This window comes from Camarhynchus parvulus, unplaced genomic scaffold, assembly GCF_901933205.1.
Source record: "Camarhynchus parvulus unplaced genomic scaffold, STF_HiC, whole genome shotgun sequence".
In the NCBI taxonomy this organism is placed as follows: domain Eukaryota; kingdom Metazoa; phylum Chordata; class Aves; order Passeriformes; family Thraupidae; genus Camarhynchus; species Camarhynchus parvulus.
In genome coordinates this window covers 531-21205 of record NW_022148460.1, presented here as the reverse complement: position 1 = coordinate 21205, position 20675 = coordinate 531, and the positions used below count along the sequence as shown (strand labels likewise).

The following is a 20675-nucleotide window of genomic DNA, read 5'->3' as shown; positions in this document are numbered from 1 at the left end:
GCCTGGCCCTGCAGCGCCCGGATCTCCCAGCTCAGCGAGCTCAGCGAGCTCTGGAACGAGCCCAGCATCTCCTCCATGCGCTGCCGACAGTTTGGGGACATTTGGGGGTTTTTTGGATTTTTTTTGGCTTTTTTCGGGGATTTTTTGAGCATTTTTGGAGGATTTTTTGAGGATTTTTGGGGTGATTTTTTGAGGATTTTTGAGGATTTTTTGGGGATTTTTTGGGGATTTTTGAGGCTGTTTTACAGGGTCCTGGTGGCATTTGGGGACAATTTGGGAACAATTTGGGGACACTTGGGGTTTTTTTCGGCTTTTTTGGGGTTTTTTTGGGCATTTTTGGGGATTTTTGGGGATTTTTTGAGGATTTTTGGGGTGATTTTCATGGCATGTTTGAGGCTGTTTTAAAGGGTCCTGGTGGCATTTGGGGACAATTTGGGGACAATTTGGGGACATTTAGAGATTTTTTTCGGCTTTTTTTCGGCTTTTTTTAGCCATTTTTGGGCATTTTTTAGGGGTTTTACGGCATTTTATGTGGATTTTTTGAGGTGATTTTTATGGGATTTTTGAGGCTGTTTTAAACGGTCCTGGTGGCATTTGGGGACAATTTGGGGACAATCTGGGGACATTTGGGGTTTTTTGGATTTTTTTCGGCTTTTTTCGGGGATTTTTTGGGCCATTTTTGGCCATTTTTTGGGCATTTTTGGGGTGATTTTCATGGGATTTTTGAGGCTGTTTTAAAGGGTCCTGGTGGCATTTTTTGGGGACATTTGGGGACATTTGGGGACAATTTGGGGACATTTGGGGGCTTTTTTTGGATTTTTTTCGGCTTTTTTGGGGGCATTTTTGGGCCATTTTTGGGCATTTTTTGAGGATTTTTTGAGGATTTTTTGAGGCTGGTTTACAGGGTCCTGGTGGCATTTGGGGACACTTGGGGACATTTGGGGACATTTGGGACAATTGGGGACAATTTGGGGACATTTTGGATTTTTTTTGGCTTTTTTCGGGGATTTTTTGGGCCATTTTTGGGCATTTTTTGGGCATTTTTGGGGTGATTTTCATGGGATTTTGCAGCTGTTTTAAAGGGTCCTGGTGGCATTTGGGGACATTTTGAGACATTGGGGACACCTTGGGGACAATTTGGGGACAATTTGGGGACATTTAGGGTTTTTTTCGGCTTTTTTCGGGGCTTTTTTTGGCCATTTTTGGGCATTTTTGGGCATTTTTGGAGGATTTTTTGGGGATTTTTGGGGTGATTTTTATGGGATTTTTGAGGCTGTTTTAAAGGGTCCTGGTGGCATTTCAGGACACTTGGGGACATTTGGGGACATTTGGGGACAATTTGGGGACATTTGGGGCTTTTTTTTTGGCATTTTTTGGGCCATTTTTTGGGCATTTTTTTTTGGGGATTTTTGAGGATTTTTGAGGCTGTTTTACAGGGTCCTGGTGGCATTTGGGGACATTTGGGGAGACATTTTGGGGGGACACAATTTGGGGACAATTTGGGGACATTTTGGGGGATTTTTAGAGATTTTTTGGCTTTTTTGAGGCTTTTTTTTGGGGATTTTTTTGAGCATTTTTGGGGATTTTTGAGGATTTTTGGGGATTTTTGGGGTGATTTTCATGGCATTTTTGAAGCTGTTTTAAAGGGTCCTGGTGGCATTTGGGGACACTTGGAAACACTTGGGGACACTTGGTGACAATTAGGGGACAATTTGGGGACAATTTGGGGACATTTGGGGTTTTTTTGGCTTTTTTGGGGCTTTTTTTGGCCATTTTTGGAGGATTTTTTGGGGATTTTTTGGGGTGATTTTTAGGGGACTTGGTGGCATTTTTGGGGATTTTGTGGCTTTTTTGGGGGCTTCTGGTGCCGTTTGGGAACATTTGGGGACATTTGGGGCCATTTGGGGACACTGGGGACACTTTGGGGACATTTTTGAAGCCATTTTGGGGCCATTGGGGCCGCTTTTTTGGGGTCGCTTTTGGGGCTGGGATCTCCCAGCTCAGCGAGCTCAGCGAAGCTCTGGGGCAGCCCAGCATCTCCTCCATGCTGCCGACAGTTTGGGGACAATTGAGGGGACATTCAGAGATTTTTTTGGCTTTTTTTTGGCTTTTTTCGGGGATTTTTTGAGCATTTTTGGAGGATTTTTTGAGCATTTTTGGGGATTTTTTGGGCATTTTTGGGGTGATTTTCATGGGATTTTTGAGGCTGTTTTAAAGGGTCCTGGTGGCATTTGGGGACATTTGGGGACAATTGGGGACAATTTGGGGACAATTTGGTTTTTTTTGGATTTTTTTTGGCTTTTTGGGGGCATTTTGGGCCATTTTTGGGCATTTTTTTGAGGATTTTTTTGAGGATTTTTGAGGCTGTTTTACAGGGTCCTGGTGGCATTTGGGGACATTTTGGGGACATTTGGGGACATTTGGGACAATTTGGGGACAATTTGGGGACATTGGGGATTTTTTTTTTGGCTTTTTGGGGGATTTTTGGGCCATTTTTGGGCATTTTTGGGCATTTTTGGGGTGATTTTCATGGGGATTTTGCAGCTGGTTTTAAAGGGTCCTGGTGGCATTTGGGGACATTTTGAGACATTGGGGACACCTTGGGGACAATTTGGGGACAATTTGGGGACATTTAGAGTTTTTTTCGGCTTTTTCGGGGCTTTTTTTGGCCATTTTTGGGCATTTTTGGGCATTTTTTGAGGATTTTTTTGGGATTTTTGGGGTGATTTTCATGGGATTTTTGAGGCTGTTTTAAAGGGTTTTGGTGGCATTTCAGGACACTTGGGGACATTTGGGGACATTTGGGGGCAATTTGGGGACATTTGAAGCTTTTTTTGGCCATTTTTGGGCCTTTTTGGAGGATTTTTTTGGGATTTTTGGGGTGATTTTCATGGCATTTTTGAGGCTGTTTTAAAGGGTCCTGGTGGCATTTGGGGACATTTTGAGACATTTGGGGACAATTTGGGGACAATTTGGGGACAATTTGGGGACATTTAGAGATTTTTTTCGGCTTTTTTCGGGGCTTTTTTGGGCATTTTTGGAGGATTTTTGGGGGATTTTTGGGGTGGTTTTTATGGCATTTTTGAGGCTGTTTTGACAGGGTCCTGGTGGCATTTGGGGACAATTTGGGGACATTTGGGGACAATTTGGGGACAATTTGGGGACATTTAGGGTTTTTTGGGGGTTTTTTGGCTTTTTGGGGCTGGGCCATTTTTGGCCATTTTTTGGGGATTTTTGGGGTGATTTTTATGGGATTTTTGAGGCTGTTTTAAAGGGTTTTGGTGGCATTTGGGGACACTTGGGACATTTGGGGACATTTGGGGACAATTTGGGGACATTTGGGGCTTTTTTTGGATTTTTTCGGCTTTTTTGGGGCATTTTTGGGCCATTTTTTGAGGATTTTTTGGGCATTTTTTGAGGATTTTTTGAGGATTTTTTGAGGCTGTTTTACAGGGTCCTGGTGGCATTTGGGGACACCTGGGGACACTTGGGGACACTTGGGGACAATTTGGGGACAATTTGGGGACAATTTGGGGACATTTAGAGATTTTTGGGGCTTTTTTGGCCATTTTTGGGCATTTTTGGAGGATTTTTTGGGGATTTTTTGGGGTGATTTTTAGGGGACTTGGTGGCATTTTTGGGGATTTTGTGGCTTTTTTGGGGGGTTTTGGTGCCGTTTGGGGACATTTGGGGACATTTGGGGCCATTTGGGGACATTTGGGGACACTGGGGACACTTTGAAGCCATTTTGGGGCCGCTTTTGGGGCCGTTTTGGGGCTGGGATCTCCCAGCTCAGCGAGCTCAGCGAGCTCTGGAACGAGCCCAGCATCTCCTCCATGCGCTGCCGACAGTTTGGGTTTGGGGACATTCAGAGATTTTTTCGGCATTTTTTTGGCTTTTTTCGGGGATTTTTTGAGCATTTTTGGAGGATTTTTTGAGGATTTTTGGGCATTTTTTGGGGATTTTTGGGGTGATTTTCATGGTGTTTTTGAGGCTGTTTTACAGGGTCCTGGTGGCATTTGGGGACAATTTGGGGACACTTGGGGGCAATTTGGGGACAATTTGGGGACAATTTGGGGGTTTTTTGGGGTTTTTTGGGGCTTTTTGGGCATTTTTGGGGATTTTTGGGGTGATTTTTATGGCATTTTTGAGGCTGCTTGACAGGGTCCTGGTGGCATTTGGGGACATTTGGGGACACTTGGGGACACTTGGGGACAATTTGGGGACAATTAGGGGACAATTTGGGGACATTTGGGGCTTTTTTTGGATTTTTTTCGGCTTTTCTCGGGGCATTTTTGGGCCATTTTTGGGCATTTTTTGGGCATTTTTTGAGGATTTTTTGAGGATTTTTTGAGGCTGTTTTACAGGGTCCTGGTGGCATTTGGGGACACTTGGGGACATTTGGGGACACCTTGGGGACAATTTGGGGACATTTGGGGCTTTTTTTGGATTTTTTTTGGCTTTTTTGGGGCTTTTTTTGGCCATTTTTGGGCATTTTTGGGGGGAATTTTATGGCATTTTTAAGGCTGTTTTAAAGGGTCCTGGTGGCATTTGGGGACAATTTGGGGAAGATTAGGGGACATTTGGGGACATTTGGGGCCATTTGGGGACATTTGGGGACACTGGGGACACTTTGAGCCATTTTGGGGCATTTTTGGGGGATTTTGGGGCTGGGATTTCCCAGCTCATTTTTGAGGCTGTTTGAAGGGTCCCCAGCATCTCCTCCATGCGTTGCCGACAGTTTGGGGACAATTCTGGGACATTCAGAGATTTTTTCGGCTTTTTTTTGGCTTTTTTCGAGGATTTTTTGAGCATTTTTGGAAGATTTTTTGAGGATTTTTGGGGATTTTTTGGGCATTTTTGGGGTGATTTTCATGGGATTTTGCAGCTGTTTTAAAGGGTCCTGGTGGCATTTGGGGACATTTTGAGACATTTGGGGACACCTTGGGGACAATTTGGGGACCATTTGGGGACATTTGGGGTTTTTTTGGCTTTTTTGGGGCTTTTTTTGGCCATTTTTGGGCATTTTTGGAGGATTTTTTGGGGATTTTTTGGGGTGACTTTTAGGGGACTTGGTGGCATTTTTGGGGATTTTGTGGCTTTTTTGGGGGGTTTTGGTGCCGTTTGGGGACATTTGGGGACATTTGGGGACATTTGGGGACACTGGGGACACTTTGAAGCCATTTTGGGGCCATTTGGGGCCATTTTGGGGCCATTTGGGGCCGTTTTGGGGCCGTTTTGGGGCCGTTTTGGGGCTGGGATCTCCCAGCTCAGCGAGCTCAGCGAGCTCTGGAACGAGCCCAGCATCTCCTCCATGCGCTGCCGACAGTTTGGGGACATTTAGGGGTTTTTTTGGATTTTTTTTGGCTTTTTTCGGGGATTTTTTGAGCATTTTTGGAGGATTTTTTGAGGATTTTTGGGGTGATTTTTTGAGGATTTTTGAGGATTTTTTGAGGATTTTTTGGGGATTTTTGAGGCTGTTTTACAGGGTCTTGGTGGCATTTGGGGACAATTTGGGAACAATTTGGGGACACTTGGGGTTTTTTTCGGCTTTTTTTCGGCTTTTTTTAGCCATTTTTGGGCATTTTTTTTACGGCATTTTATGTGGATTTTTTGAGGTGATTTTTATGGGATTTTTGAGGCTGTTTTAAACGGTCCTGGTGGCATTTGGGGACAATTTGGGGACAATTTCGGGACATTTAGGGGGACATGGGGATTTTTGGGCCATTTTTGGCCATTTTTGGGCATTTTGGGGTGATTTTGGGGGATTTTTGAGGCTGTTTTAAAGGGTTTTGGTGGCATTTCAGGACACTTGGGGACATTTGGGGACATTTGGGGACAATTTGGGGACATTTGGGGCTTTTTTTGGATTTTTTCGGCCTTTTTGGGGCCATTTTTGGGCATTTTTTGGGCATTTTTTGAGGATTTTTTGAGGATTTTTTGAGGCTGTTTTACAGGGTCCTGGTGGCATTTGGGGACACTTGGGAACACCTGGGGACACTTGGGGACACTTGGTGACAATTTGGGGACAATTTGGGGACATTTAGGGATTTTTTCGGCTTTTTTGGCGCTTTTTTTGGCCATTTTTGGGCATTTTTGGAGGATTTTTTGGGGATTTTTTGGGGTGACTTTTAGGGGACTTGGTGGCATTTTTGGGGATTTTGTGGCTTTTTTGGGGGGTTCTGGTGCCGTTTGGGGACATTTGGGGACATTTGGGGCCATTTGGGGACATTTGGGGACACTGGGGACACTTTGAAGCCATTTTGGGGCCGTTTTGGGGCCGTTTTGGGGCTGGGATCTCCCAGCTCAGCGAGCTCAGCGAGCTCTGGAACGAGCCCAGCATCTCCTCCATGCGCTGCCGACAGTTTGGGGACAATTCGGGGACATTCAGAGATTTTTTCGGCTTTTTTTCGGCTTTTTTCGGGGATTTTTTGAGCATTTTTGGAGGATTTTTTTTTGAGGCATTTTTGGGGATTTTTGGGGTGATTTTCATGGGATTTTTGAGGCTGTTTTAAAGGGTCCTGGTGGCATTTGGGGACACTTGGGGACATTTGGGGACATTTGGGGACAATTTGGGGACATTTGGGGCTTTTTTTGGATTTTTTTTCGCTTTTGGGGGCTATTTTGGGGATTTTTGGGGATTTTTGGGGTGATTTTTATGGGATTTTTTTTGAGGCTGTTTTACAGGGTCCTGGTGGCATTTGGGGACACTAGGAGACATTTGGGGACACTTTGGGGACAATTTGGGGACAATTTGGGGACATTTAGAGATTTTTTGGCTTTTTTCGGGGCCTTTTTGGGGATTTTTTGAGCATTTTTGGGGGATTTTTTGAGGATTTTTGGGGATTTTTGGGGTGATTTTCATGGCATTTTTGAAGCTGTTTTAAAGGGTCCTGGTGGCATTTGGGGACACTTGGAAACACTTGGGGACACTTGGTGACAATTAGGGGACAATTTGGGGACAATTTGGGGACATTTGGGGCTTTTTTTGGCTTTTTTGGGGCTTTTTTTGGCCATTTTTGGAGGATTTTTGGGGATTTTTGGGGTGATTTTTAGGGGACTTGGTGGCATTTTTGGGGATTTTGTGGCTTTTTTGGGGGCTTCTGGTGCCGTTTGGGAACATTTGGGGACATTTGGGGCCATTTGGGGACACTGGGGACACTTTGAAGCCATTTTGGGGCCGTTTTGGGGCCGTTTTGGGGCTGGGATCTCCCAGCTCAGCGAGCTCAGCGAGCTCTGGAACGAGCCCAGCATCTCCTCCATGCGCTGCCGACAGTTTGGGGACAATTTGGGGACATTCAGAGATTTTTTCGGCTTTTTTTTGGCTTTTTTGGGGATTTTTTGAGCATTTTTGGAGGATTTTTTGAGCATTTTTGGGGATTTTTTGGGCATTTTTGGGGTGATTTTCATGGGATTTTTGAGGCTGTTTTAAAGGGTCCTGGTGGCATTTGGGGACATTTGGGGACAATTGGGGACAATTTGGGGACATTTGGGGCTTTTTTTGGATTTTTTTCGGCCTTTTTGGGGGCATTTTTGGGCCATTTTTGGGCATTTTTTGAGGATTTTTTGAGGATTTTTTGAGGCTGTTTTACAGGGTCCTGGTGGCATTTGGGGACACTTGGGGACATTTGGGGACATTTGGGACAATTGGGGACAATTTGGGGACATTTTGGATTTTTTTTGGCTTTTTTCGGGGATTTTTTGGGCCATTTTTGGGCATTTTTTGGGCATTTTTGGGGTGATTTTCATGGGATTTTGCAGCTGGTTTAAAGGGTCCTGGTGGCATTTGGGGACATTTTGAGACATTGGGGACACCTTGGGGACAATTTGGGGACAATTTGGGGACATTTAGAGTTTTTTTCGGCTTTTTTCGGGGCTTTTTTTGGCCATTTTTGGGCATTTTTGGGCATTTTTTGAGGATTTTTTTGGGATTTTTGGGGTGATTTTCATGGGATTTTTGAGGCTGTTTTAAAGGGTTTTGGTGGCATTTCAGGACACTTGGGGACATTTGGGGACACCTTGGGGACAATTTGGGGACATTTGGAGCTTTTTTTGGCCATTTTTGGGCCTTTTTGGAGGATTTTTTTGGGATTTTTAGGGTGATTTTCATGGCATTTGTGAGGCTGTTTTAAAGGGTCCATTTTGGGGACACTTGGGGACCTTTTTGGGGACAATTTGGGGACAATTTGGGGACATTTAGGGATTTTTTGGGCATTTTTTGAGGATTTTTTGGGGACTTTTGGGGTGGTTTTTATGGCATTTTTAAGGCTGCTTTACAGGGTCCTGATGGCATTTGGGGACAATTTGGGGACACTTGGGGACATTTGGGGACACCTTGGGGACAATTTGGGGACATTTGGAGCTTTTTTTGGCCATTTTTGGGCATTTTTGGAGGATTTTTTTGGGATTTTTTGGGTTATTTTTTGGGGATTTTTGAGGCTGTTTTACAGGGTCCTGGTGGCATTTGGGGACACCTGGGGACACCTGGGGACATCTGGGGACACCTGGGGACACTTTGGTGACACCTGGTGACATTTGGTGACACCTGGGCACACTTTGGTGACACCTGGGGACACCTGGGCACACCTGGGGACACCTGGGGACACTTTGGTGACACCTGGGGACACTTTGGTGACATTTGGTGACACCTGGTCACACTTTGGGCACACCTGGTGACACTTTGGTGACATCTGGGGACATCTTGGGGACACCTGGGCACACCTGGGGACATTTGGTGACACTTTGGTGACACTTTGGTGACATCTGGGGACATCTGGTGACACCTGGGCACACCTGGGCACACCTGGGACATTTGGTGACACCTTTGGGGACATTTGGGGACACCTGGGGACACCTGGGCACACCTGGTGACACCTGGGACATCTGGGGACACCTGGGGACACTTTGGGGACACTTTGGGGACACTTTGGTGACACTTTGGTGACACTTTGGGGACACCTGGTGACACTTTGGGGACACCTGGGCACACCTGGGCACACCTGGTGACACTGGGCACATCTGGGGACACTGGTGACACCTGGGGACACTTTGGGGACACCTGGGGACACTTTGGGCACACCTGGTGACACTTTGGTGACACCTGGGGACACTTTGGTGACACCTGGGGACACTTTGGGGACATTTGGTGACACCTGGTGACATTTGGGGACACCTGGTGACACTTTGGTGACACCTGGGCACACCTGGGGACATCTGGGGACATTTGGTGACACCTGCTGACACCTGGGGACACCTGGGCACACCTGGTGACACTTTGGTGACACCTGGGGACATCTTGGGGACACCTGGGGACACCTGGTGACACTTTGGTGACATCTGGGCACACCTTGGGGACATCTGGGGACACCTGGGGACACCTGTTGACACTTTGGTGACACTTTGGTGACACCTGGTGACACTTTGCTGACATCTGGTGACACCTGGGCACACCTGGGCACATCTGGTGACACTCTGGTGACACTTTGGTGACATCCGGGGACACTTTGGGCACACCTGGTGACACTTTGGTGACACCTGGGGACACTTTGGTGACATCCGGGGACCCTTTGACATTGAGGGGACACCTGGGGACACTTGGGGGACACCTGGGGACATCTGGGGACACCTGGTGACACCTGGGGACACTTTGGTGACACCTGGGGACCCTTTGGTGACATTTGGGGACACCTGGTGACACCTGGGGACCCTTTGGTGACATTTGGGGACACCTGGTGACACCTGGGGACATGGCTCACCTCGAGGGGACACCTGATCTGGGGACACCTGGGGACATGGGATGTCTGAGGGGTCAAGGGTCACCTGGGACACCTGGGGACACCTGGGGACACTTTGGGGACACTTTGGGGACACCTTGGGGACATCGGGGACACCTTGGGGACACTTTGGGGACACCTGGGGACACCTTGGGGACAGCTGGGGACACTTTGGGGACACTTTGGGGACACCTGGGGACACCTGGGGACACCTGGGACACTTTGGGGACATCGGGGACATTGGGGACATTGGGGACACCTTGGGGACACCTGGGGACATCGGGGACACCTTGGGGACATTTTTTGGGAGATTTTTGGGGACATTTTGGGGACACTTTGGGGACACCTTGGGGACACCTGGGGACACCTTGGGGACACTTTGGGGACATCGGGGACACCTTGGGGACATCGGGGAAACCTTGGGGACATTGGGGACACCTTGGAGACACCTTGGGGACATTTTTGGGGACATTTTGGGGGCATTTTGGGGACATTTCTGAGGACACCTGGGGGACATTTTTTGGGACATTTTGGGGACACCCTGGGGACACTTTGGGGACACTTTGGGGACACCTTGGGGACACTTTGGGGACACTTTGGGGACACTTTGGGGACATTTTGGGGACACTTTGGGGACACTTTGGGGACACCTTGGGGACACTTTGGGGACATTTTTGGGGACACTTTGGGGACACCCTGGGGACACTTTGGGGACACTTTGGGGACATTTTTGGGACATTTTTGGGGACACTTTGGGGACACTTTGGGGACACTTTTGGGGACACTTTGGGGATCATTTGGGGACACCTTGGGGACATTTTGGGGACACTTTGGGGACATTTCTGAGGACACCTGGGGGACATTTTTTGGGACATTTTGGGGACACTTTGGGGACACTTTGGGGACACTTTGGGGACATTTTGGGGACACTTTGGGGACACCTTGGGGACACTTTGGGGACACTTTGGGGACATTTTGGGGACACGTTTCAGGATACAGTCCTGGATGGACGCTCTCTCCACCTCCTGCAGCTCCAGCTCCACCTGGCGCGAGTACTGACGGAGATCCACGCCCTGCAAGGGCACCGCGGGACATGGGGACACTTTGGGGACACTGGGGACACTTTGGGGACACTGGGGACATTGGGGGGATTGGGGACATTGGAGACATTGGGGACACTGGGGACATTGGGGACATTGGGGACATTGGGGACATTGAGGACATTGGGGGGATTGGGGACATTGGGGACACTAGGGGACACTGGGGACATTGGGAAATTGGGGACATTGGGGACATCGGGGACACTGGGGACATTGGGGGGATTGGGGGATTGGGGACATTGGGGACACTTCGGGGACATTGGGGACATTGGGGACATTAGGGACATTGAGGACATTGGGGACACTAGGGGGGATTGGGGACATTGGGGACATTGGGGACATTGGGGGCATCGGGGGACATTGGGACACTTTGGGCATTGGGGACATTGGGGGGACATTGGGGGCATTTGGAGACACTGGGGACATTGGGGACATCGGGGACATTGGGGACATTTGGGGATATTTGGGACATTGGGGACACTGGGGACATTGGGGACACTGGGGACATTGGGGACACTTTGGGCATTGGGGACATTGGGGGACATTGGGGATATTTGGGACATTGGGGACATTGGGGCATTGGGGACATCTGGGACACTTTGGGGACATCGGGGACACTTTGGGGACGTTGGGGGGATTGGGGACATTGGGGACATTGGGGACACTAGGGGGGATTGGGGACATTGGGGGCATTGGGGACATTGGGGACATTGGGGACATTGGGGACACTTTGGGCATTGGGGACATTGGGGGACATTGGGGGCATTTGGGGACATTGGGGACATCGGGGACATTGGGGACACTTTGGGGACATCGGGGACATTTTGGGGACATCGGGGGCATTGGGGACATCGGGGGCATTGGGGACATTGGGGACATCCCGGGGACATTGGGGACATGGGGACACTTTGGGGACATTGGGGACACTAGGGGGGATTGGGGACATTGGGGACATCGGGGACATTGGGGACACTGGGGCATTGGGGACATTAGGGGACACCTTAGGGGACACTTTGGGGACATTGGGGACATTGGGGGCACTTTGGGGACATCTGGGGCCATTTTGGGCCACTTTAGTGACACTTTGGGGACACCAGGAGACATGTGGGGACACCTGGGGACATTTTGGGACACTTGGGGACACTTTGGGGACACTTTGGGGGGATTTTTCGGGGCCATTTTTTGGGGCGATTTTGGGGCCATTTCGGGACTCACGGTCTGCAGCGCCTCCTGCACCAGGGCGTCCTCCAGGTTCTCCTGGATGTGCACTGGGGAAAAACGAGGGAAAAACGGGCAAAATTGGGCAAAAGAAATTGGAACAATGAGGAAAAATGGGAAAATTCGGGGAAAAAATGGGAAAAAACGGGGAAAAAACGGGGAAAAAAAATGGGAAAAAAGGGGCAGAAATTGGGAATATCCCCCCCCCCCAATGGTTCAGTCCGGCCAGGCCACGCCCCCTCACACAGGCCACGCCCTCTCCATTGGCGGCAATGTGGCCCCAGGATGACGTGGATGCCCAAATAAGGTCATGGCCACGCCCACATGAGGTTGCGCACGCCCAAATAAGGAGTAGCCACGCCCCTAGCACGCTGTATGCAAATTAGATTAATGGCAACGCCCCCAACAGAATACCCACACATTATTTCAATGGCCACGCCTCCAGCTGAATACAGCACCCACATAAGGTCAAAGCCCCGCCCCCTTTGTGGCATCCCAGGCCTGTGACCACGCCCACTTTTACCTGCAGGCTCCACCCTCTCTTTGCCAGCCACCTGTCCGGCCCCGCCCCCTCATTTAACGCTAATTAACCCTTCCATTTCAATAACCCCGCCCCTTTAATTGGCCCCGCCCCTCTCACCATCCACCTCCTCCAGCTCCGCCCCCTCCAGGTCCAGCTCCGCCTCCAGCTCCGCCTCCAGCGGCGCCTCCATCGCCGCCACCTGCGGCAAAACCGCCTCAGTGACCGCCGCGCCCCCCTCCGCCATCCCAAACCCCTCCCGAATCCCCACAAAAACCCCAAAAAACCCCAAAATAACCCCAAAAGCCGCCCGGGGATCCCCCAAACCGCTCCCGCTGCCGGCGCTACCTCCGCCTGCGCCGCCATCTTGCTGACGCACGGCGCGCGCGTGACGTCACTTCCGCCTTCTTGTTCCCCCGGCAGAGCCGCGCGGAGGCCGCAGCCATGGTGAGGCTCCGGGCGGGATCCGCCGGCATCGGCGCGAGGGGAGGGCGGAGAGCGGCGGGAAGGGCGCGGGGCGATGGCGGCGGCACCGAGGGAGGCGGCGGGGCGGGGAGGGGGCGGTGGAGAGCGGCAATGGCGGCGGGAGGGGAGCGAATGTCCGACCCCCCCTCCCTCAGGTGTCATGGCGGCCTTCGCTCCCCTCACGGCGGGCTCGGCCCGGAGCGGCCACAAAGTGTCGCTAAAATGCCCCAAGCCGCTCCCAGAATTGCCACAAACCACCCTAAAATTGTCCCAAATCCTCTGAAATTGTTCTCGACCCTTCTAAAACTGTCCCCAAAATGTCCCCAATTCCCTCCAGGTGTCCCCAACCGCCTAAAATCCTCCCAAATGTTTCTGGAATTTTCCTTAACGCCTCCAAAAACCATCGCGGGGCTGTCCCCGCGTAGGTGTCGCGGTGTCCCCCCAGTCCTTGCTGTCCCAATTGATGCCCCCAATGTCCCCTCAGTCCCTGGTGTCCCCTCAATGTCCCCAATGTCCCCTCAGTCCCTGGTGTCCCCTCAATGTCCCCTCACTGTCCCCAATGTCCCCTCAGTGTCTGGTGATCCCCGCTGTCCCCTCAGTCCCTGGTGTCCCCTCACTGTCCCCAATGTCCCCTCAGTCCCTGGTGAGCTCTGGGAAGTTTCTAATGTCCCCTCAGTGTCCCCTCAGTCCCTGGTGTCCCCTCACTGTCCCCTCACTGTCCCCTGTATCCCCTCAGTCCCTGGTGATCCCCGAGAAGTTCCCAATGTCCCCTCAGTGTCCCCTCAGTCCCTGATGTCCGCTCAATGTCCCTTCACTGTCCCCTGTGTCCCCTCAGTGTCTGGTGATCCCCGCTGTCCCCTCAGTCCCTGGTGTCCCCTCAATGTCCCCTGTGTCCCCTCAGTCCCTGATGTCCCCTCACTGTCCCCTCACTGTCCCCTGTGCCCCCTCAGTCCCTGGTGATCCCCGAGGAGTTCCCAATGTCCCCAGTGTCCCCTCACTGTCCCCTGTGTCCCCTCAGTGTCTGGTCCCCCGTGTCCCCTCAGTGTCTGGTGTCCCCCCTGTCCCCAATGTCCCCTCAGTCCCTGGTGTCCCCTCACTGTCCCCAATGTCCCCTCAGTCCCTGGTGATCCCCGAGGAGTTCCCAATGTCCCCAATGTCCCTGCTGTCCCCTCACTGTCCCCTCACTGTCCCCTGTGTCCCCCCCCTCAGTCTCTGGTGATCCCCGAGGAGTTCCCAATGTCCCCACTGTCCCCTGTGTCCCCTCAGTGTCTGGTGATCCCCGCTGTCCCCTCAGTCCCTGGTGTCCCCTCACTGTCCCCTGTGTCCCCCCCTCAGTCCCTGGTGATCCCCGAGAAGTTCCCAATGTCCCCAGTGTCCCCTCACTGTCCCCAATGTCCCCTCACCCCTCACTGTCCCCTGTGTCCCCTCAGTCGCTGGTGATCCCCGAGGAGTTCCCAATGTCCCCAGTGTCCCCTCACTGTCCCCTGTGTCCCCCCCTCAGTCCCTGGTGATCCCCTCGCTGTCCCCAATGTCCCCAGTGTCCCCTCACTGTCCCCTCACTGTCCCCTGTGTCCCCCCCTCAGTCGCTGGTGATCCCCGAGAAGTTCCAGCACATTCTGCGGGTGCTCAACACCAACATCGACGGGCGCCGCAAGATCTCGCCTTAGCCATCACCGCCATCAAGGTGGGGACACCGTGGGGACACTGCCGGGGGGATGGGGACACCGTGGGGACACTGCCGGGGGGTGGGGACACCGCGGGGACATTGGGGACACTGCCGGGGGGGTGGGGACACCATGGGGACATTGGGGACACTGCCGGGGGTTGGGGACACCATGGGGACATTGGGGACACTGCCGGGGGTATGGGGGGGGACACCATGGGGACATTGGGGACACTGCGGGGTGGGGGACACCATGGGGACATTGGGGACATTGCCAGGGGGATGGGGACACCGCAGGGACATTGGGGACACTGCCGGGGGGGTGGGGACACTGTGGGGACATTGGGGACACTGCCGGGGGGGTGGGGACACCTTGGGGACACTGCCAGGGGGGTGGGGACACTGCAGGGACATTGCCAGGGGGTGGGGACATTGCCAGGGACAGCCTGAGGGCGTGGGGACACTGCAGGGACAGCCTGAGGGATGGGGGACACTGCAGGGACACTGCAGGGACACTGCCAGGGGGCTGGGGACACTGTGGGGACATTGGGGACACTGCAGGGACAGCCTGAGGGGATGGGGACATTGGGGACACTGCAGGGAGGGACACTGCCAGGGGGATGGGGACACTGTGGGGACATTGGGGACACTGCCGGGGGGGGTGGGGACATTGCGGGGACACTGGGGACATTGCCAGGGGGATGGGGACACTGCAGGGGCATTGCAAGGGGAGTTGGGGACACTGCAGGGACAGCCTGAGGGGATGGGGACACTGTGGGGACATTGGGGACACTGCAGGGACAATGCCAGGGGGATGGGGACAATGCCAGGGGGGTGGGGACACTGTGGGGACATTGGGGACACTGCAGGGACACTGCCAGGGGGATGGGGACAATGCCAGGGGACACTGCCAGGGCTGGGGACACCGTGGGGACAGTGCCAGGGGGGTGGGGACACCTGGAGAGGATTGGGGCACTTTGGGGACAGTCTGAGGGGTTTGGGGACACTGGCGGGGACAATTTGGGGACAGTGGGGGGACCTTGGGGACACCTCAAGGACACCTGGAGGGGATTGGGGCGCTGTGGGGACACTTTGAGGGGTTTGGGGACACCGTGGTGGCCTCGTGGAGCCGCCACCTTGTTGTCACCCGTTTGTCACCCGATTGTCCATGGGGGGCGGGGACTTTGGGTGGTTTTGGGGGCGTGGTGCTGCGCAAGGCTGACATCGACCTGACCAAACGCGCCGGGGAGCTCACCGAGGACGAGGTGGCACCTGGGGACACCTTGGGGACACTTTGGGGACACTTTGGGGACAGTTCATGGGGGTTTGGGGACAATCCATGGGGTTCTGAGGGGAGTTTTGGGGTGGTTTGGGGGTTTTGGGGCCGACATTGACCTGACCAAACGCGCCGGGGAGCTCACTGAGGACGAGGTGGCACCTGGGGACACCTTGGGGACATCCTGGGGACACTTTGGGGACACTTTGGGGACACCTTGGGGACATCCTGGGGACACTTTGGGGACACTTTGGGGACAGTTCATGGGGGTTTGGGGACAATCCATGGGGTTTTGAGGGGACTTTTGGGTGGTTTTGGGGCCGACATCGACCTGACCAAACGCGCCGGGGAGCTCACCGAGGACGAGGTGGCACCTGGGGACACCTTGGGGACACCTGGGGACACCTTGGGGACATCCTGGGGACACCTTGGGGACATCCTGGGGACACCTTGGGGACAGTTCATGGGGGTTTGGGGACAATCCATGGGGTTCTGAGGGGAGTTTTGGGGTGGTTTGGGGGTTTTGGGGCCGACATCGACCTGACCAAGCGCACCAGGAGCTCACTGAGGATGAGGTGGCACCTTGGGGACACCTTGGGGACACTTTGGGGACACCTTGGGGACAATTCATGGGGGTTTGGGGACAATCCATGGGGTTCTGAGGGGAGTTTTGGGGTGGTTTGGGGGGTTTTGGGGCCGACATCGACCTGACCAAGCGCGCCGGGGAGCTCACCAAGGACGAGGTGGCACCTGGGGACACTTTGGGGACACTTTGGGGGACACTTTGGGGACACTTTGGGGACAGTTCATGGGGGTTTGGGGACAATCCATGGGGTTTTGAGGGGACTTTTGGGTGGTTTTGGGGCCTTGGGGACACCTTTGGGACATCCGACCTGACCAAACAGTTCATGGGGGGAGCTCACCGAGGATGAGGTGGCACCTGGGGACACCTTGGGGACACTTTGGGGACACCTTTGGGGACACCTTGGGGACACCTTGGGGACAATTTCAGACCAATTTTGGGGTGGTTTGAGGAGATTTTGGGACGTTTTTAGTGCTATTTCAGCCATTTTTAATGAGATTCAGGTGCAGTTTTTGGAGTTTTTGGATCCAAGTTTTGGGTTTTCTGTCCCCCTGTGGTTGGGGACACTTTGGGGACATTTTTGGTGGCCTTGGGGACACTTTTTGGGCCCAATTTGGGCTATTTTCAGTGCTATTTCAGCCGTTTTTTATCCCATTGGGATGCAGTTTTTTGGGGTTTTCACCCCAATTTTGGCATTTCCTGTCCCCATGGCCTTGGGGACACTTTGGGGGACATTTTTGGTGGCCTTTGGGCCATTTTGGACCGAATTTGGGCTATTTTTAGTGCTATTTCAGCCATTTTTCATGGGATTCTGGTGCAGTTTTTTGGGGTTTTCACCCCAATTTTGGCATTTCCTGTCCCCATGGGGTTGGGGATACTTGGGGACAGCGGTGACAGCCGTGTCCCCGCGTGCCCAGGTGGAGAGGGTGATCACCATCATGCAGAACCCGCGGCAGTACAAGATCCCCGACTGGTTCCTCAACAGGCAGAAGGACGTCAAGGACGGCAAATACTCCCAGGTGGGTCCCCAAAATGTCCCCAAAATGTCCCCCAAAGTGTCCCCAAAATGTCCCCAAAGTGTCCCCAAAGTGTCCCCCAAAATGTCCCCAAAGTGTCCCCAGAATGTCCCCAAAGTGTCCCCAGAATGCCCCCAAAGTGTCCCTAAAATGTCCCCCAAAATGTCCCCAAAGTGTCCCCAGAATGCCCCCAAAGTGTCCCCAAAGTGTCCCCAAAGTGTCCCCAGTGTCCCCAAAGTGTCCCCAAAGTCCCCCCAAAGTGTCCCCAAAGTGTCCCCAAAGTGTCCCCAAAGTGTCCCCCAAAATGTCCCCAAAGTGTCCCCAAAATGTCCCCAAAGTGTCCCCCCAAAATGTCCCCAAAGTGTCCCCAAAGTGTCCCCTCACCTGCCACAGGTGGCCCCAGCTGCCCACAACTCCTTTTTCCCGCTTTTTCCTCGTTTTTTCCCTATTTTTTCCCTCATCTTTCCACAATTTCCCCAAACAATTTTCCTCCCCAATTTTCCCCTCTTTTTCCCCATTTTCCCCATTTCCCCCCCATTTTTCCTCATTTTTCCCCATTTTTCCCATTTTCCTGTCTTTTTCCTCCATTTTTTCCCCCATTTCCCCCATTTTCCATTTTCCCCATTTTTTTCCCATTTTTTCCCCATTTTTTTTTCCCCCATTTTCTCCCCATTTTTTCCTCAATATTCCTTTTTTTCCCCTATTTTTTCCCTCCCATTTTTCCCAATTTCTCCCCATTTTCCCTCATTTCCCCCATTTTATTTCCCCTGATTTTTTTTTTTTCAATTTTCCCCATTTTCCCCATTTTTTTTTCCCCATTTTCTCCTTTTCCCAACATTTTCCCCAATATTTTTCCTTTTTCCCATCATTTACCATTTTCCCCATTTTCCCCCCATTTTATTTCTCCCTAATTTTTTCAATTTTTTTTCCCTAATTTTTCATTTTCCCATTATTTTCCCATTTTTCTTCATTTTTTTTTTTTTCCCCATTTTCTCCTTTTTATTTTCCCCAACATTTTCCCCCAATATTTTTCCTTTTTTCCCCATAATTTTCCCTTTTTTACCATTTTTCCCCATTTTCCCCCCATTTTCCCCCAGGTCCTGGCCAACGGTTTGGACAACAAGCTGCGCGAGGACCTGGAGCCTGAAGAAAATCATGCCGCCCACCGCTGCCTGCGCCACTTCTGGGGTAAAACGGCGATTTTGGTCAAATCCCCAAAATCCCCGAAGCTGGAATTGCCCAAAACCTCCCGAATTTTGGGGCTAAATGGGAATTTTTCTCCGTTTTTCTCCTTGCAGGCTCAGGGTGAGGGGGCAGCACACCAAGACCACCGGGAGGCGCGGCCGCACCGTGGGCGTGTCCAAGAAAAAATGAGGAATTTTGGGGAATTCCGGGAATAAAAATGGAGATTTTTTGGAGTCAATGAGTGGAATTTTTTTGGGGGGGGGAAATGAGGGGAAAATGAGGGGAAAAATGAGGGAAAAAATGAGGGAGAAAAATCGGGGAAAATGAAGGAAAAAATTGGGAAAAATGAGAGGGAAAAAATCGGGAAAAAACGAGGGAAAAAATCGGGGAAAATGAGGGGAAAAAATCGGGGAAAATGAAGGAAAAAATAGGGAAAAATGAGGGAAAAAATTGGGGAAAATGAGGGGAAAAGTGAAGGGGAAAAAATCGGGAAAAATGAGAGGAAAAAAATCGGGGAAAATGAGGGGAAAAATCGGGAGAAATTAGGGAAAAAAATCGGGGAAAATGAGGGGAAAAAATCGGGAAAAATGATGAGAAAAAAATTGGGAAAAAAAAATGAGGGAAAAAATCGGGAAAAGTGAGGGGAAAAATGAAGGGAAAAAAATCGGAAAAAAGTGAGGGAAAAAATCGGGAAAATGAGGGGGAAAAATCGGGAAAAATGAGGGGGAAAATGAAGGGAAAATCGGGAAAAAATGAAGGGAAAAAAATCGGGGAAAATGAGAGGAAAAATGAAAAAGAGGAAAAAAAATAGGGAAAAAAAATGAGAGGAAAAATCGGGAAAAATGAGGGGGAAAAATCGGGGGGAAAAGGGGAAAAATCGGGAAAAATGAGAGGAAAAAAATCGGGAAAAAGGAGGGGAAAAATCGGGGAAAAATGAGGGAAAAATCGGGAAAAATGAAGGGAAAAATGAAGGGAGAAAATGAGAGGAAAAATCGGGAAAAATGAGAGGGAAACAAGAAAAATAGGGGGAAATTGAGGAAAAATTGAGGAAAAATTGAGGAAAAATTAAGGAAAAACCAGGAAAAAAATGAGGGGAGAAACGGAGGAAAGCTGAGAGAAAAAGTGGGAAAAAAGGAGGGAAAGCTGGGAAAGAAGGGGGGAAACCAGGAAAAATAAGGGGAAAATGGGGGAAAAACAAGAAAAAAAAAAAAGGAGGAAAAAAAAGTGGGGAAAAGAAGAAAAAAAAGGGGGGAGGAATGAAAAAAAATTGAGGAAAACCAAGGGGGAGAATTGGAAAAAAAGAGAGAAAAGCCAGGAAAAATAAAGGGGGAAATGGGAAAAAAAACAGGGAAAATTGGGGGGAGAAATGAGGGAAAAACCAGGAAGAAAAAAGAGGAAAATGAGGGGGGAAAATGGGATGAAAAAGGGGAAAAGTGGGGTTAAGAAAAGAAAAGGGGAAAATGGAGGAAAAAGGGGAAAAATTAGGGGAAAACTGGAGAAAAGGGGAAAAAAAACGGGAAAAAAGAAGGGGGGGAAAGAGAAAACCCGGGCGAGAATGAAGGACAAAAGCAGGAAAAAATTAGGGGGAAAAAAAAGGGGGAAACGGGAAAAATGAGGGGGAAAATGATGGAAAAAGCTGTAAAAAAAAAGAGGTGAAAAGGGGAAAAAAGAGGGAAAACCCAGGAAAATAGGAAGGAAAAAGTGAGGGGGGGAAATAGGGGAAAAAATGGGGAAAAAAAAGGAAAAACCGGAAAAATGAAGAAAAAAAGTAAAACCAGATTTTTCTGGGGGGAAAAAGGCTTTTTATTTTGGGGAATAAATGAGAATATTTTGGGACTAAAAGTTCATTTCCGAGTAAAAACTAGGATTTTTGGGA

General features: G+C 51.0%; 1 protein-coding gene and 1 long non-coding RNA gene across 2 annotated transcripts; one reads left to right on the top strand and one right to left on the bottom strand.

Moving 5' to 3' along the window:
• Positions 1-10764: 10764 nt before the first annotated feature.
• On the bottom strand, positions 10765-12801 carry LOC115916793. Its single transcript, XR_004061629.1, has 3 exons — positions 12732-12801; positions 12089-12141; positions 10765-10846 (listed from the first exon to the last, which is right to left on the bottom strand). It is a non-coding gene; the product is annotated as an uncharacterized LOC115916793 (long non-coding RNA).
• Positions 12802-13131: 330 nt separating this feature from the next.
• Positions 13132-19032, top strand: RPS18 (ribosomal protein S18). Its single transcript, XM_030970530.1, is given in 8 exon segments — positions 13132-13287; positions 14660-14734; positions 14737-14760; positions 15807-15829; positions 15941-16004; positions 17516-17617; positions 18712-18802; positions 18912-19032. Coding segments are annotated over 8 exon segments (612 nt in total). The 3' UTR covers positions 18989-19032.
• The last annotated feature ends 1643 nt before the right edge of the window (positions 19033-20675 follow it).